The sequence below is a fragment of the Neophocaena asiaeorientalis genome, unplaced genomic scaffold (assembly GCF_003031525.2).
Source record: "Neophocaena asiaeorientalis asiaeorientalis breed wild unplaced genomic scaffold, Neophocaena_asiaeorientalis_V1.1 scaffold5, whole genome shotgun sequence".
Classification (NCBI taxonomy): Eukaryota; Metazoa; Chordata; class Mammalia; order Artiodactyla; family Phocoenidae; genus Neophocaena; species Neophocaena asiaeorientalis.
Genome location: NW_020174698.1, coordinates 12,223,225 through 12,238,189, shown reverse-complemented (window position 1 = coordinate 12,238,189; position 14,965 = coordinate 12,223,225). Strand labels below are relative to the sequence as shown.

The window sequence follows — 14,965 nt, the reverse complement described above, 5'->3', positions numbered from 1 at the left end:
CACTGTGCCTGAGGGGTCAGCTCTTCAGCGAAACACCTGATAACCTAGGTGGATGTAGCAGACACCTATTGCTCTGAATGCCTAAAAGGCCCTACTTTTGGCTAGGAGCCATCCTAGAGAGACAAAATTCTCTCATCTAGTTATATGTTTATCACCAGGTTCTAGTCTTTTCTGGTTTACTCTGTTCTATGAGTATACTGACATGTTTAATAGTTAAATAGAAGCCTAAACGGTGTCCGAAACCAACAATAAAATTTGCAATTGAAAAAGAAACAAGACAATATGCAATAAAAGAGTAACTACATGGAGGGAAAAAGCAGAGGAAAGTAAAAAAATAAATTACTATTTTTCTCTGGAGAACTGAGTTTTGCTTGTATCTTTCTTTTTTTGCACTTTCCAAATTAATCTGTTTTACTTTAACCTATACTATTATACATTTATTGTGGGTGTTTATGATTACATGTTACAGATAGTTTTTGTTTTAATATGGAGCTCACTGCCAAATTCTTCAATTGCCTCTGACCAAATAAATTGGACATTACAATGGCCCAATTAAAGCCACATAATTGTATACACTTGAAAATAAACACAGATTGTCAAAGGAAGAGTTCTCCATAGAAATCAAGTAAATATTAACAAAATAGAGAAAATGAATGCTTTATTAATTAATTCATTAATTATTTCAACATGAATTGAATGTGTTTCATCTGTTTGGCACTTTGCTAGATATTAGAATGATTTTTAATTTAATATAAGGACACAAATTCAGAGCTGATAGAAAGCTGAGAGACCACTGAGCCTGAATCTCTTTGTTCACGAATAAGGAAACACACAATCGTAAATGTCAACATCAACCTAGAACATATAAAAAGACAAATACAGTTCCTGCCCTCAGTGAGCTAGATCAATATACTCACAATTAAAATTTGGTGTCAAAATGCTTTAAAGGCTGAAAGCAAGGATGTAACTGTAGCAAGGAGGAAGTACCTGAATGCCCACAGAGTGAGGGACAGCAAAGGAGACCTATTGAAGGAACGGATGTTCCATCTGAGAATCAAAGAAATGAGCAGAAGCCTGCCAAGTGGCCGATGGTCAGAGAGAACAGGTATATACAAGTACAGAGTTATGAGACAGCAGCAGTGCTGGCTTAGGAACTGCCCAAAAGTTCAGCCTGCCTATGGCATGGGAGGTGTTGGTGGGATGTGGAGTGAGGTGGTGAGGGGAGCAGGGGGAGAGCTGGGAATGCAGGGGGTGGATGAGCTTGCAGAGTAGGGAAGGTAAGTGGCAAAGTGGACAAAGCTGACCACTGGCTATCTACCAGTGATCATATGATGAGGGCCTTTTATGTCATGACAGTGTGGCTTTTATCTCTAAAGCACTGTGACGACAACAAATGGATTTAAGCCCGTGAGCGTGATTAGCATGGCTTTCAGGGGTTAATGCAGGGAAATCAGTTAAGAAGTAACTGTCATAACCTAATTGGGAGATGACTGTAGAGGGGATAGTAATGGGAGAGGAGAGGTGAGAATAGACTAAATTATAATTAAGAGAGAGGATGACAAAGGGCCATGCAGGATTGGACTTTGGTATTGAAAGAGACCAACAAGTCTATGGCAGGGATTGTAACTCAAACGCCTTCAGAGATAAAGCAGATAAATAAATGTCTACTCCAGTAGTGATGAGAGTGGAGGAGATTGGTGCAGGTCCCACCTAAAGACATCCAGGTATAAGTTATGTTAACATACTGGTTGGTCAAAGAGAACCCCTGTGGGATATACTTGAACTCTAGGTTAGGTGCTTAATTGAGAATATTAATGAGATGGCTACTCAACTGAAGAGGTTGACTTGAATTCTAGCCTTACCTCCCAAACATTAATGGAACCAGGATGGAGTCTGCACATGAATATATATATATATTTAAACCTATCCAGATGATTCTAAAGTCCAGTCAGGATTGAGTACCACTACTGGCCAAAATGACTCCTAGCTTTTTAGCTTGAATAACTTGGGTGAATCGTGATGTTAATTTTCAGGACAAAGAATACGGAAGGATGAAGACATTTTGTGCGATAGAAGTTAATACATCAGCTTCTGCATAATAGATCTCTTTATACTCTGATATTTGCTGGCTTCTCTATAATCATTTCGGGCTACTATTACCTTGGATATAGTGTATCTTTTCTTATAAGAGTTCAAAATGCTTTGATAACAACTTAAATTCCTAACTATCCATCATATATAACCATAACTGACAGAATGTGGCATAGAGAAAACATGTATTTATCTAGACATAGGAACAGCTATAAAACCACATTTATTTTCACTGAACTACTTGGGAATAGAAAGCAGGCATTAATTCTATTCTACCTGTATGAGGAAACTAAGCAGTAAAATGAAATTTTTGTTCATATTCACACAAAAAATTGTGGAAAAAAGTATCTCTGAAGCCCATTTCACTGTTGAACAGCTGAAGCTCCATTTTCTCTTTCTTGAGAAATATTCACTTTCCCAAACTATATTTGATCTATTTAGGAAATATATTCAGGTACCAATCTCTAGCCCAGCCTTTGAGGAATTTATTTTAAACTTCAGCCAAATGCACTGTTTTAATTATGCAAGACTCACTAGTTTAAAAAACCCACTCTACAGCCCACTGCTCAGTCTTTTAACAGCAGGATTCTAATAGAGCCAAGTCCAAAACGCAAATGGTACCATCTGCATCACAACATCCACTCCAGGAGCATTGCTATTAAATTAGTAGTACAGTCTGCAAGATAAAACAGCAGACTCCCCAATCATGTGGAACCAATTGAATTTCTGTTTAACCTCCAGCAGATAGAAACACATAACCAGTTCAGTGATGGCTAGCTTAGTCAATCCGTACCCAAGAGCTGTGTCCAATTTCCCTGACCAAAGGAATTAAGAACGAAAAAAAAGGGAAAAGGAACAGAAATAAGACATTAGTTCCCTGAGTACAAATATAAATAGGTTTCAGTTGAGTAAACTTCATTGTCCCTGGTTGTATAAGGATTGGCTGACCAATCTGGAACTAATTCAAATATTAGGATTAAAGACATAATATCTGTAGAATGATTTGAGGTCTTCACAAAAAGGAAGTTCATGAAGTATATGAAAAGAGAAAACATGGTATTTTAATGTAGATTCACATATTGGTATAATTTCAGGTTAATTAGAACTTCTATTATTTGAAACTATTACTGGCAACTTTGATGTTTGTGCAGGTAATTTTGTACTAGTCAGTTTTTGACATAATAAATATTAGACAACATTCAATTTTTATCCTAGGAAAATTCTTTCATTTTCAGCTCTATCACACAAATACAGTAATAATGAGATTTTAATTTTTGTCTTAACTCACCCAGTATCATGTGAGACTGACCATTGGGGAAACTTGGGCATATTTAGAAACATGTCCTATCGAATGTTTGTGCTTCCTTTGAGTTTTCTTTTTAAGTTTTATGACTACATGGGTCACTCTTAGAAAAGTGGTGCTTGTAAGATGAGCAAGACACTGCTGGCCATTAGTAATATCCCTCTAATGCAAGATTTCAGTTACTAGATTTAGTTGAGTTGAAAAGGATATTAATCATCATGTTGTCACTGTCCATCTACCCCTTGAGGCTGTGTAAGCAAGCTCTGGGGCCATAGCAGTCTTCAGTGAGATAGTATAATGACTGCATTTCTATGACAAAGATTTTAAAGGTATAGCATGGCATAAAAAAATTCCAGTTAAAAAAAATTGAACTCTGATCTATTATATTAACTGATTAAAGAAGGAAAAATGTTTGCTAATAAGTCAAAAAATATGTTTGTGGTACTATCTCAGTAAGCAAAAGCCAACTGTATCAATAAATAACTGAGAGATTGTAACACATTTTGAAGTTCTTTTGATTCCAGTAATTAAATATTATATATTTATACCTGGGGTTTACTTAGAAGTAAACTTACTTAAACACTATCAACAATTAAAGCAAAAGAGCACTAAATATGAAAACTTCCCATTTTCTCATGTAAATATACAAAATATAAAATATAGAATAAACACAAAATTTAACACTTACCTTTAGTTTGTATTTTCCTTTCAGTTTTCTCCTGCTTCTCAGTCTTTTCTTTGTGTATTTCTAGGAAAAAATAGGATATACTTTTAAAAACTCTTTTTGAAAATGTGCAAAATATAAATCATAGCTATATGACCTAACCATTATAATTCCAGCATGAAGTCTAAATTATTTTAGCCAACAAATTTAAAGGTATCTAAAAGGAAAGAGTCATTGTAACATATCGCCACATAAATCCCTCATTTATTGAAACAAGGAAAAAATTGGAGTTACCTAAAATTTAGTTATTGAAAAAGCTTAAAAACTTAAATCAATAAATGTTGCCACTGTTTTCAGTGCTAAATCTGATCACAAATTATAATTATGTTCTATTTCAATTACTCTCAATGCATATTAAGACTCCTTAGTAAAAAATATCATTTAGATTTAGGAAGATTTAGTTTTTACATATTAAATTAAGAATTTGTGAAATGAACTGTAACAACTATCTAATAGGAAATATATCTCAGAAGTATTGGTTCTAAGCTATGTTTATAATCAGAATTTGGCATTGCATTTAACCAATAATTACTGCATGAAGATATGACACATTTCATAGAATGTTAGTTGTTACATTTTTTCTAAATATCAGGTTTTAATAAATATATTCAATCTGCTGCTAGTTTCAGTAAACATACATTGCCAAGGCTTAGAAAATAAAGTTAATTCTGAAGTTGCAGTTAATTTGGATAGAAGTAAATTTGAGATTAGAGTTTACAAATATGATTACTACCTCTGAAAAGTGACTTAATCTTAAATACCATGGTTTTTCTTAGAAAAATGCTAATGAGTTTTACTTATTTATTTATCACAACTTTATTCCACAGATGGTCTGAGATGGTGCTAATTACTGTATATATTCTAAATTCTCCATTTGTAGATTTGAATTTGCATTTTTATAATTTTTCTAGAAGTCTAAAATCAAGACCAACTATAGGAAAATCCTAAATATCTTCAGAAAAGACAGTTACTGACTTTCATTCACCAGTTAAAGAGATAATCACCACTGTGAAGATTTCCTCCCCTCATTTTCCCCATTAATCAGTCATACTATTTATATGTATGTGGTTAGTCCAAATTGAGATAGAATGATATTATTTTGGTCATACTATTTATAAGGCCACTCCTCTACCCTTATCCCATCCTTGACCTTGAAAATGGCAATAAAGATACAAAAGAGTTAAGATATTCAATTACATTTGTGAAAAAAAGGCTTCAAGGTACCAGGAAAGATATCCCAAGGGCTTAGAAACATCCAGCTTCCAGCTTCTCTCCTTCTCCTCATTATTATTATTAGTCATCTCCTCCCTATGTCTCCAAATCCTACTCCAAAGCATGGTTCTTCATCTTAGCATTATTGACTTTTTAGATTGGGGAAATTGTTATTTGGAGGTGGAGTGGGGCTGCTCTGTGCACTGTATTTAGCAGCATCCCTACTTACTAGATGCTTCTAGCCCACATCCCCATCCCCAGTCATGACTATAAAAAATGTCTTTAGATATTGTGAAATGACTCCTGTTGGGAACTTGTATCTTTAGAGCAACAGTCCAAACACTCTTCGTCACTGTCTAGACCTACATTTTCCAATGCAGTGTCCACTAGACATGTGTACATATTAAAGACATGATATGTGGTTAGTCCAAATTGAGATGTGCTATAAGTGTAAGTACATAATGAATTATGATGACTTAATAAAAAGAATGTAAAATACCTCATTAATTTTTATATTAATTACATATAGAATGATATTATTTTGGACATATTGAGTGTGATGGTTTTATTTATGTGTCAACTTGGCTAGGCTACTATCCCAAATCATTCAAATGAACACTAATCTAGAAGTTGCTGTGAAGGTATTTTGCATATGTAATTAAAATGCCTAGTTCATTAGCTTTAAATAAGGTGGTTCTGGATCATCTGGGTGGGCTTGTCTGATTCCACTGGAAGGTCTCAAAAACAAGTTTGAGGTTTCCTGGGAGATGGAAGAAATTCTTTGGGTGGATGACAGCGTTGGTCCATGCCCGTGGGCTCCAGCTCACCCATGATCTTCACTTCTTGACTGCCTGTCCTATGGGTTCTCATTGGCTCAGCCAGTCCCCACAACCACACAGGCCAATTCCTTGTAATAAATGTCTTAATATACCTGCATAATTTCCTACTTTTGCTTCTTTGGTTAAGCCCTGACTAATATTTGGGGTTAAATAATACATGTTATTAAAATTAATTTTGTATTTTTCTTTTTACATTTTTTTAATGTGGCTACTCAAAAAATTTTAAATATATATGTGGCTCACATTATACTAGTTTTAGACAGTACTTGTCTGGTCCTAGGGGTGGGCAAATGACCTTTTCAGGTCATCTACAGGGTTAAATTTTCTACAAGTTAATTAAAAAAAACCCTCAAAATTCTCCCCTGCCAATACCATTCTGCTTCCTCCCTCCTATTTAAACAAACAGAAGCTATGGAGAAGATTGGGGCCTTGTATAACTCAGCCTGATAAAGTAAGTAAAATGCCAAAGATTTAGAGTAGTCTTTGCATGTGCTAAGGGAATCATCCTTAAGAAATACTTTCTTACTCTTGTTAGGGATTAATTTGAATATAGAAATGGGATGAAATTTTCTAAATTAAAAATTTATATGAAATGTTACATCTATTGTGATTGAAAAAGGCCTTAAATCTGTCATTGAGAATAATATTTTTCCTTTAGAGGTGTGTGTGTGTGTGTGTGTGTGTGTGTGTGTGTGTGTTTATATTCCACAGATATAGACTGGGTACTCAGAGGAATAAAAGAGAGATTCTAGAACTCACACAGGAAGATCAGACACGAGTTAGAATCTTCTGAAGGATTAGGTTCAAAAGGCCATTCTGCCTGGGTAATCCTGTCAGAGCCTCCTAGCCTAACTTAACTGGGGAAATACACTGTTTAGACAAGGTGGTGGTTTATGGAATTAGACAATCCATGTTGGTTCATGATGGGGTTTCCTGCAAGGTAGGTGAAAGCTTGCACATCAGAGAACAGAAAAAATAACAGTAGTAGAAGAAACCTGGGTTCCCCTTAGCCTTAGCTCTTATGCACCCAGCAGCAGCCGACCAAAAGGGAATGAGCTCTAGATTATGACCAGAATTGTAATGAGCAGGGATCCATCCTGGAGGGGAAAAACATAAAGTGAAAGAAGACAAATCTCAAAAAGATTGGGATGCAGATCACCACTCAAGAAAAGGCATGAGGGAAACATATTCCCTCCACTTTTCCCCAAATACACGAAAGGGAGGTAACCTTAAAGTGGGAGGTAAGTCCAGGAATGTTGGTTACACTTCATAATAAGTTTCACTTAAGCAAAAATAAAAATAGATGAAAGTAAAGGAGAATTAGACTTTAAAAAATAATGATAATTTTTATGTTCATTGGTGACATTGGCCTGTAATTTTCTTTTTTGTGGTATCTTTGTCTGGTTTTGGTATCAGGGTGATGGTGGACTCACAGAATGAGTTTGGAAGTATTCCTTCCTCTGCAATTTTTTGGAATAGTTTCAACAGGGAAGGTGTTAACTCTTCTCAAAATGTTTGATAGAATTCGCCTGTGAAGCCATCTGGTCCTGGGCTTTTTTTTGTTGGGAGTTTTTAAATCACAGATTCAATTTCAGTACTTGTAATTGGTCTGTTCATATTTTCTATTTCTTCCTGGTTCAGTCTTGGGAGATTGCACCATTCTAAGAATTTGTCCATTTCTTCTAGGTTGTCCATTTTATTGGCATATAGTTGTTTATAGTAGTGTCTTATGGTCCTCTGTATTTCTGTGGTGTCGGTCGTAACTTCTCCTTTCTCATTTCTGATTTTACTGATTTGGGCCCTATCCCTTTTTTTCTTGATGAGTTTGGCTAAAGGTTTATCAATTTTGTCTTTTCAAAGAACCAGTTTTTCTATTGTTTTCCTCGTCTCAATTCATTTCTGCTCTGATATTTATGATTTCTTTCCTACTACTAACTTTAGGTTTTGTTTGTTCTTCTTTCTCTAGTTGTTTCAGGTGTAAGGTTAGGTTGTTTATTAGAGATTTTTCTTGTGGTATTAACAATATACACACTTAAATATATATATAAATAAATAAAAATAAAACTGAATCCCTGCTGTATACCTGACACTAACACAACATTGTAAATCAATTATACTTCAATAAAAATAAATAAAAAATGATGACAATATATTTCAGAGTGTTTATTTTTTTTAATAAGTTTTATAAAAATGAATATTTAAGAATAATTTTTTCACCTTGAATTGTTTTCCTTTTCCACTCCCAATGAAAATACAAAATTATCAGCACCCACACACATATACACCCAAAACTACAGTGACATTCTCTACACAGAACTATATTATAGTTTAAATTGCTGAACAATCAAGACAGTTCTAAGAAGTGGTTGCAGGGATGGGTTTTTCTTCCAAAAACAGCTGATATATAGGGAAGCAATTTACATAAAGTTTGGTCAATGGTTGTCAAAAGTTTCTTAAAGGTTGCATTTCAACTAAAAGAGGATCCAAATTAAGGTTCGCCCTACCCTCACCTTCCTTTGCTAACACCCTTTCAAGGAGTATTTTCTTCCTGCTCCTAAGAGAAAATAAATTTGAACTTTTAAAATATTCTTAAGTTTTCATGCACAGTTGGAATTTGGGGCAAATGTGTCCAGACTAGCCAGCATTTTCTATAGACATCAACAAAAGCAGGCACTGGGGATTTTGTGCTTTGGGTACAAACCACCGTACAAGGATCCTGGCAGGAAACACGTGCTGAGATTCCTCTACTCTTTCAGAATTTTGGGGGCTGGGGCTTTTGTACCTCGAAAGTTCCCCCAGGGTCCTGCTCAATTTCACAGTCTCAAGAATAGTCCCAACTTTCTATTTTCCTGATTCTGCAGCCCCACTGCTCTGGGCAGATCCACTCAGATCTCTTATAAGTGGGAGTCGTGGATTAAAACACACACACACACACACACACACACACAGAGACACAAATCTCTACAGCTCACGATGAAATATAATGACTTACATAGACGTTGTTTTGCAGGAACATCAACTATTTTTAACTGAAGATCACTTGAAGACTGTTAGTATCTCTGTACAGGAAGTGCAGACAAGCACAGCCAACCTTGTAAAGTCATACACACATACATTTCTTTGCTTACAGAAGACAAAAGAAATTTATTTCTGATAATTCTGAAAGGGAGCAGATTTCACTACCTCAAAATATATCTCTTTGGCATAAGAATTATTTTTCAGCTAAATGCAATCAAAGCCCAGCAGGGGCTTCCCTGGTGGCGCAGTGGTTGAGAGTCCGCCTGCCGATGCAGGGGACACGGGTTCGTGCCCCGGTCCGGGAAGATCCCACATGCCGCGGAACGGCTAGGTCCGTGAGCCATGACCGCTGAGCCTGCGCGTCCAGAGCCTGTGCTCCGCAACGGGAGAGGCCACAACAGTGAGAGGCCGGCGTACCGCAAAAAAAAAAAAAAAAAAAAAAAAAAAGCCCAGCAGGAAAAGCTGTTAACCTTCCCCTCAACTGCCTAAATTTACATTGGAAAGGGGTCCTGTACCAAGGAGAGAGCTATTACCAGAGATACCAAGAAACTTATCTGCATAACAGGACACTCTTTGTTTTCCAAACGCCTACTCTCCCTTCCTGTGAATAGCCATCCTTCCTTTTGTATACTCAGACCCCTCCTATTTTCCTTAGCTCAGGATGTTATTTATATATGTCTCAATTACCTGGCTGCCCTTTGAGTCTCATATTTTTATGGGGCTCCCGTATGTATGAACAATGTTTATTTTTCTCCCGTTAATCTGTCTTATATCAATTTAATTATTAGACCAGCCATAGAACCTAGACAGGAAGAAGGAAAAATTTTCTGCACCTACAATTCAAACTTAAGGATAAATTAAATGTCTCTGCATGTTTTATTGCAACATTACATTTTCTTTGGGGATTGTATTACATCACTATGGTCACTGTCTCTGGCTAGCAGATGTCCAAAGAATCCAATGTAGCCTCTACACAGTGTGCTAGTTCTGTCTCCTTCCACTTTAGCCAGGAAATGATGACCATTCAGGCTCCTGCCCAATTGAGTAACAGCATGATACCAATTTAGACTTCAGAAGGATATTTTTCTCATAAGCAGATGATGCCTAATTTTTTACTCTCAATTATTCTTGCCCGCAAAGAACTCTTTGTGTAAGAATGGAAAATTAAATGTAAAAGAGTCAAGTCAGTAAGTGGAAATTTATTGCCCTATGGTTTTCGGCAAACTTCAAAGAAAAATAAAATTTCTTATATTAATACTATCTTCTAGTTATTCAATAATTTCCATAGACAGGTAAATGCCTCTACCTTATGCAACATAACAGTAATGTATAGTAGGTTAAATTTCATTTAACCTTTTGCATTCTTTAAGAACAGTTCACTTAAACTGAACCAATTCTGGATACAAGGGACAAAGAAGGTCAAAGTGGTCATTATTTACCTCCAAATGTATGTGCTTTGCCAATAGGTTAGAGTCCAACCTGAGAACATGATAAGTCTCAGCAACAGATTCTAGTTGGAATGATAAGCCATTTTGGTAACAGTAAACCTCAAAGATTGTTTTGTGGCTTAGAAAGCACAGAGGTCAAAGTATCTCAATCCAAGTGTGAGACTGTCCAAGGTCCTTAAAGGTACAATGGTCAATTTGAATTTTGATAACTGGAGAAGGGAAAAATAAATGGAGAAAAGAGTGACAGTTAGCTCAATGTGTCAGGAAGCAATGAAAAGGATCCCTTTGTTTCCCTGAGTTATTGGTAACCTTACCTAATGTATCAGTTCTCCACTAGTGTTTACTCTGTTCATTATGATATGAGGGGCACTCAAGAGAAGGGGCAAATTACTTCCAAAGAAGATGGGAAGTGTATTCTGACTTCTTTCACTAGTCCTGATTTTCCCCTATCCCCTTTCTCACTATCTGTAGGGAAGTATATGTGAATACGAGAAGTGGAGAAAAGAGTAGAAGTCTCCTTTTAGATTCTTATTGTTATTATTTATCTCCCATTCTAAAACCAATACTTCATCATGCTAGGCTTTATTTATTTTATTATTTTTTTAAACATCTTTATTGAAGTATAATTGCTTTACATTGTTGTGTTAGTTTCTGCTGTATAACAAAGTGAATCAGCTATACGTATACTTATATCCCCATATCCCCTCCCTCTTGCATCTCCCTCCCACCCTCCCTTCCCCACCCCTCTAGGTGGTCACAAAGCACTGAGCTGATCTCCCTGTGCTATGCCCCTGCTTCCTACTAGCTATCTATTTTACATTTGGTAGTGTATGCATGTCAGTGCCACTCTCTCACTTCATCCCCGCTAACCCTTCCCCCTCTCCATGTCCTCAAGTCCATTCTCTACGTCTGCATCTTTATTCCTGTCCTGCCCCTAGGTCCTTCAGAACCTTTTTTTTTTTTTTTTAGATTCCATATATATGTGTTAGTATACCGTATTTATTTTTCTCTTCCTGACTTTCTTCACTCTGTACGACAGACTCTAGGTCCATCCACCTCGCTACAAATAACTCAATTTAATGCATTTTTTAAATTAAAGGAACTCAAAGAATTTAAACTCTGGTTTTCATGCTTTATAACTCAACGGTGATAACCAAAAAACATACCCTCCTAAATCAGGCTGTTTTTCTAAAGTCTAATGCCAAATAAGCAATTGGGTTAGAGTCCAATGTCTCTGAAGAGGTATTAGTCTCAGCACCAGACTTGTGAAGTGCTGGGAAACAAAAGAAGCAGATATAATAATGTATTCTTTTGCTGAGAAAAAATAAAAAATTAGTATTATTTAGAGTATTCATTATTTCTGGATTGCAATGGTCATTAAATGATTATTTGAATAATTGTCGTACAAAGGATGGCATAAATCAATAGTATTCTAGTGTAATTAAAAATGCATTTCGTGGGCTTCCCTGGTGGCGCAGTGGTTGAGAGTCTGCCTGCCGATGCAGGGGACACGGGTTTGTGCCCCAGTCCAGGAAGATCCCACATGCTGCGGAGCAGCTGGGTCCGTGAGCCATGGCCGCTGAGCCTGCACGTCCGGAGCCTGTGCTCCGCAACGGGAGAGGCCACAACAGTGAGAGGCCCGCGTACCACAAAAAAAAAAAAAAAAAAAAAAAAAAATGCATTTCGTTAGTAAAATCTAGACATACATAAGCTATTAAAAGATCTATACAAAAATATTGTCATCGCTGGCATGTATTAAAATGCAGCTTAGTGTTTAAGATAACTAATGCTTGAGTCAATCTGCTTCATTCAAATTTAATTCTCACACCTACTAGTTGTGTGAACTTCACTTCCTCATCTGTAAAATGAGGTTAATAATAGTACCTACCACATAGATTTACATGAGGATTAAAATAAGTTAAAATGTAAAGGATTTAGAGCAGCACCTGATATCTAATAAGCATCATGTAAAATATTGGCTATTATTATTATTGTCTTCCTCACTAAATTCTAAATTTGATGAGGGCAAAAACTATGTCTATTTTGTTCCACAGTAAATTTTCAATAATAATTGGTATATACTAACCACTCGATAAATATATACTGAATTAAAAAATAAATGTTTAAGCAAGATTATAAGCTATCAACTCTTGCACAATATAGAAAGTTGTGGTAGATAGTATCTCACCAGTTCTTTAAGACACGACACACAAATGATTTAAACACTAAAATGAGTGTGGTTGAAAATTTGGGACAGTAAAATGTTGCATTTCTCAACCTTTTTACTTTCTATTAGAAATGTTGGAGAAAGTTGCAGAATTTTCCTATTTGTGGAAATTTAAAAATGTATGTGAAAGGTATTGTAAACTGCAACACTTGTACAAAAGGTAGTAGGGTTTTTTTGTTTGTTTTTTTGTTTGTTTAAAGGAACTTTATTCTTAATTGCTAAAATTTGGAAGTAACCAAGGTGTCCTTCAGTAGGTGAATGAAGAAATACACTGTGGTACCTCCAGACAATGGAATATTACTCAGCACTAAAAAGAAATACACTATCAAGCCATGAAAAGACATGCAGGAAACTTAAAAGCATGTTACCAATGCATTTTTAAAGCATTTCTTCCTACAGTGATCAATATGGGTGCCGATAAGTTAGGGTTTTTTAATATTGTTTTTCTGGAACACTGTAAAGCTAAATAATAATAAAATTTAAAACACTGTGCATTTTTAACACTTTGCCTTAACTTATCCACAGATGTTTATATAAAATATATCAACTATAAATTGACATTATATAATTGACAATTATGTCTATAATAAAATATTGACAGTCAAATATCATGTTCATTTCAACAGAAAGATATTGGGACAGGAGTTAAAAGTGGGATATGCTATTCCACCTAACTTGAAAGGGTTCAAAATTTCTATTTCTTTTGTTCTACATGTTAGGTAGTAAAAAAAGCAAAACAAAAATTACCAGTGATTCTCAACTCTGTGCATCAGATTCAAATGATGTCTTAACTGGACTTACTTTTTTCCACAAGAGACCAAACTCTCGTGATTTTGAAAAACGGAACGTACAGAGTTGAAAAGAATCTGGAATACTTAAAAACCTAATAGTTTCTCATTCACAGGTTTCTCAATTACACACCCAATCTTATTTCCAGATAGGAATGCAGCAACCCTGAGATTATTCTTGCTCCAACAGGAGCTACTTAAAATGGTTGGGCCTGAGTCGAGCTATCTCAGCCTTTCTTTTTTTTTTTAATTTATTTTATTTTTGTCTGTGCTGGGTCTTTGTTGCTGCACGTGGGCTCTCTCTAGTTGCGGAGAGCGGGGGTCTACTCTTTGTTGTGGTGCGTGTGCTTCTCATCGTGGCGGCTTCTCTTATTGCGGAGCATGGGCACTAGGCACGCCAGGCTTCAGTAGTGGTGGCACGCGGGCTCAATAGTTGTGGCACACAGGCTTAGTTGCTCCGCGGCATGTGAGATCTTCCTGGACGAGGGCTCCAACCCGCGTCCCCTACGTTAGCAGGCAGATTCTTAACCACTGTGCCACCAGGGAAGTCCTGTCTCAGCCTTTTTATTCTCCATGATGTTGGCACCAAAATTTAATCCCTTGCTTTCATCGGCTTGCTCCTTCAGGCTCCAGTGTTACCAGTATCATTTCCATCACTGTGGTTCCAGTTTGCTTGCCTTGATAGAAATGAGCTCTTTTGGGCCCAGGGTTCACTACAGCTGCAACTCCTTAGAGAAGTAAGTCTCTGGATCATTCATCAGATCTCTCCTCAGCCTTTTTCATTCTGATCCCATCACCAAGCCTCACTCTGCTCTCTCTGCGTTTTGCCCCTTGTCCTCACAGGTCTGATCAATATTGGGAAAGACAACCAGAAGATAAAGCAGTGAGTTCCTTGAGCAGCCTGAGGGCAACATGCAGCAGTGCAGTTATGGAGCTGAGTTTTAATCTAGACTTATTTAGAGGAGTAGTCCAAAGATTAATGTATCTACTTAACAGTGTTACTAGGGCCAACCTGGTAACCAGTATTCTGAGGCTACGAATTTTAACAAGTTTAGTCACCTTTCCATTCTCCCTCCTTTTTTCACTCACAGTATTTTTCAGACACTTAAAGTTCTGCCTGGGGTAAGGCACCTAAGCTGCCAACAAAGATGGATGTAATGAAATCTCTGGCACAGAAACATGTCCATCTATCTTACTCCCAGTGACGTGATACAACCTTCTGAATGGCCTAATCCTAAAGTCTTGAATATTTATGAAGCTCAGATTCCCTGGTTCTTCCTTTTTCACCCTGACTGCAAAGAGCTAATGTGGATTT

At 36.5% G+C, this 14,965-nt stretch overlaps 1 protein-coding gene across 1 annotated transcript in view; it reads right to left on the bottom strand.

The window, feature by feature from the left end:
* Positions 1-14,965, bottom strand: part of TRDN (triadin) — a 372,172-nt gene that overhangs the window by 272,203 nt on the left and 85,004 nt on the right. Inside the window, exon 5 of the mRNA XM_024759083.1 lies at positions 4,083-4,142. Within this exon, the coding sequence (XP_024614851.1) occupies positions 4,083-4,142 (60 nt within the window). The remainder of the gene's footprint in view (positions 1-4,082; positions 4,143-14,965) is intronic.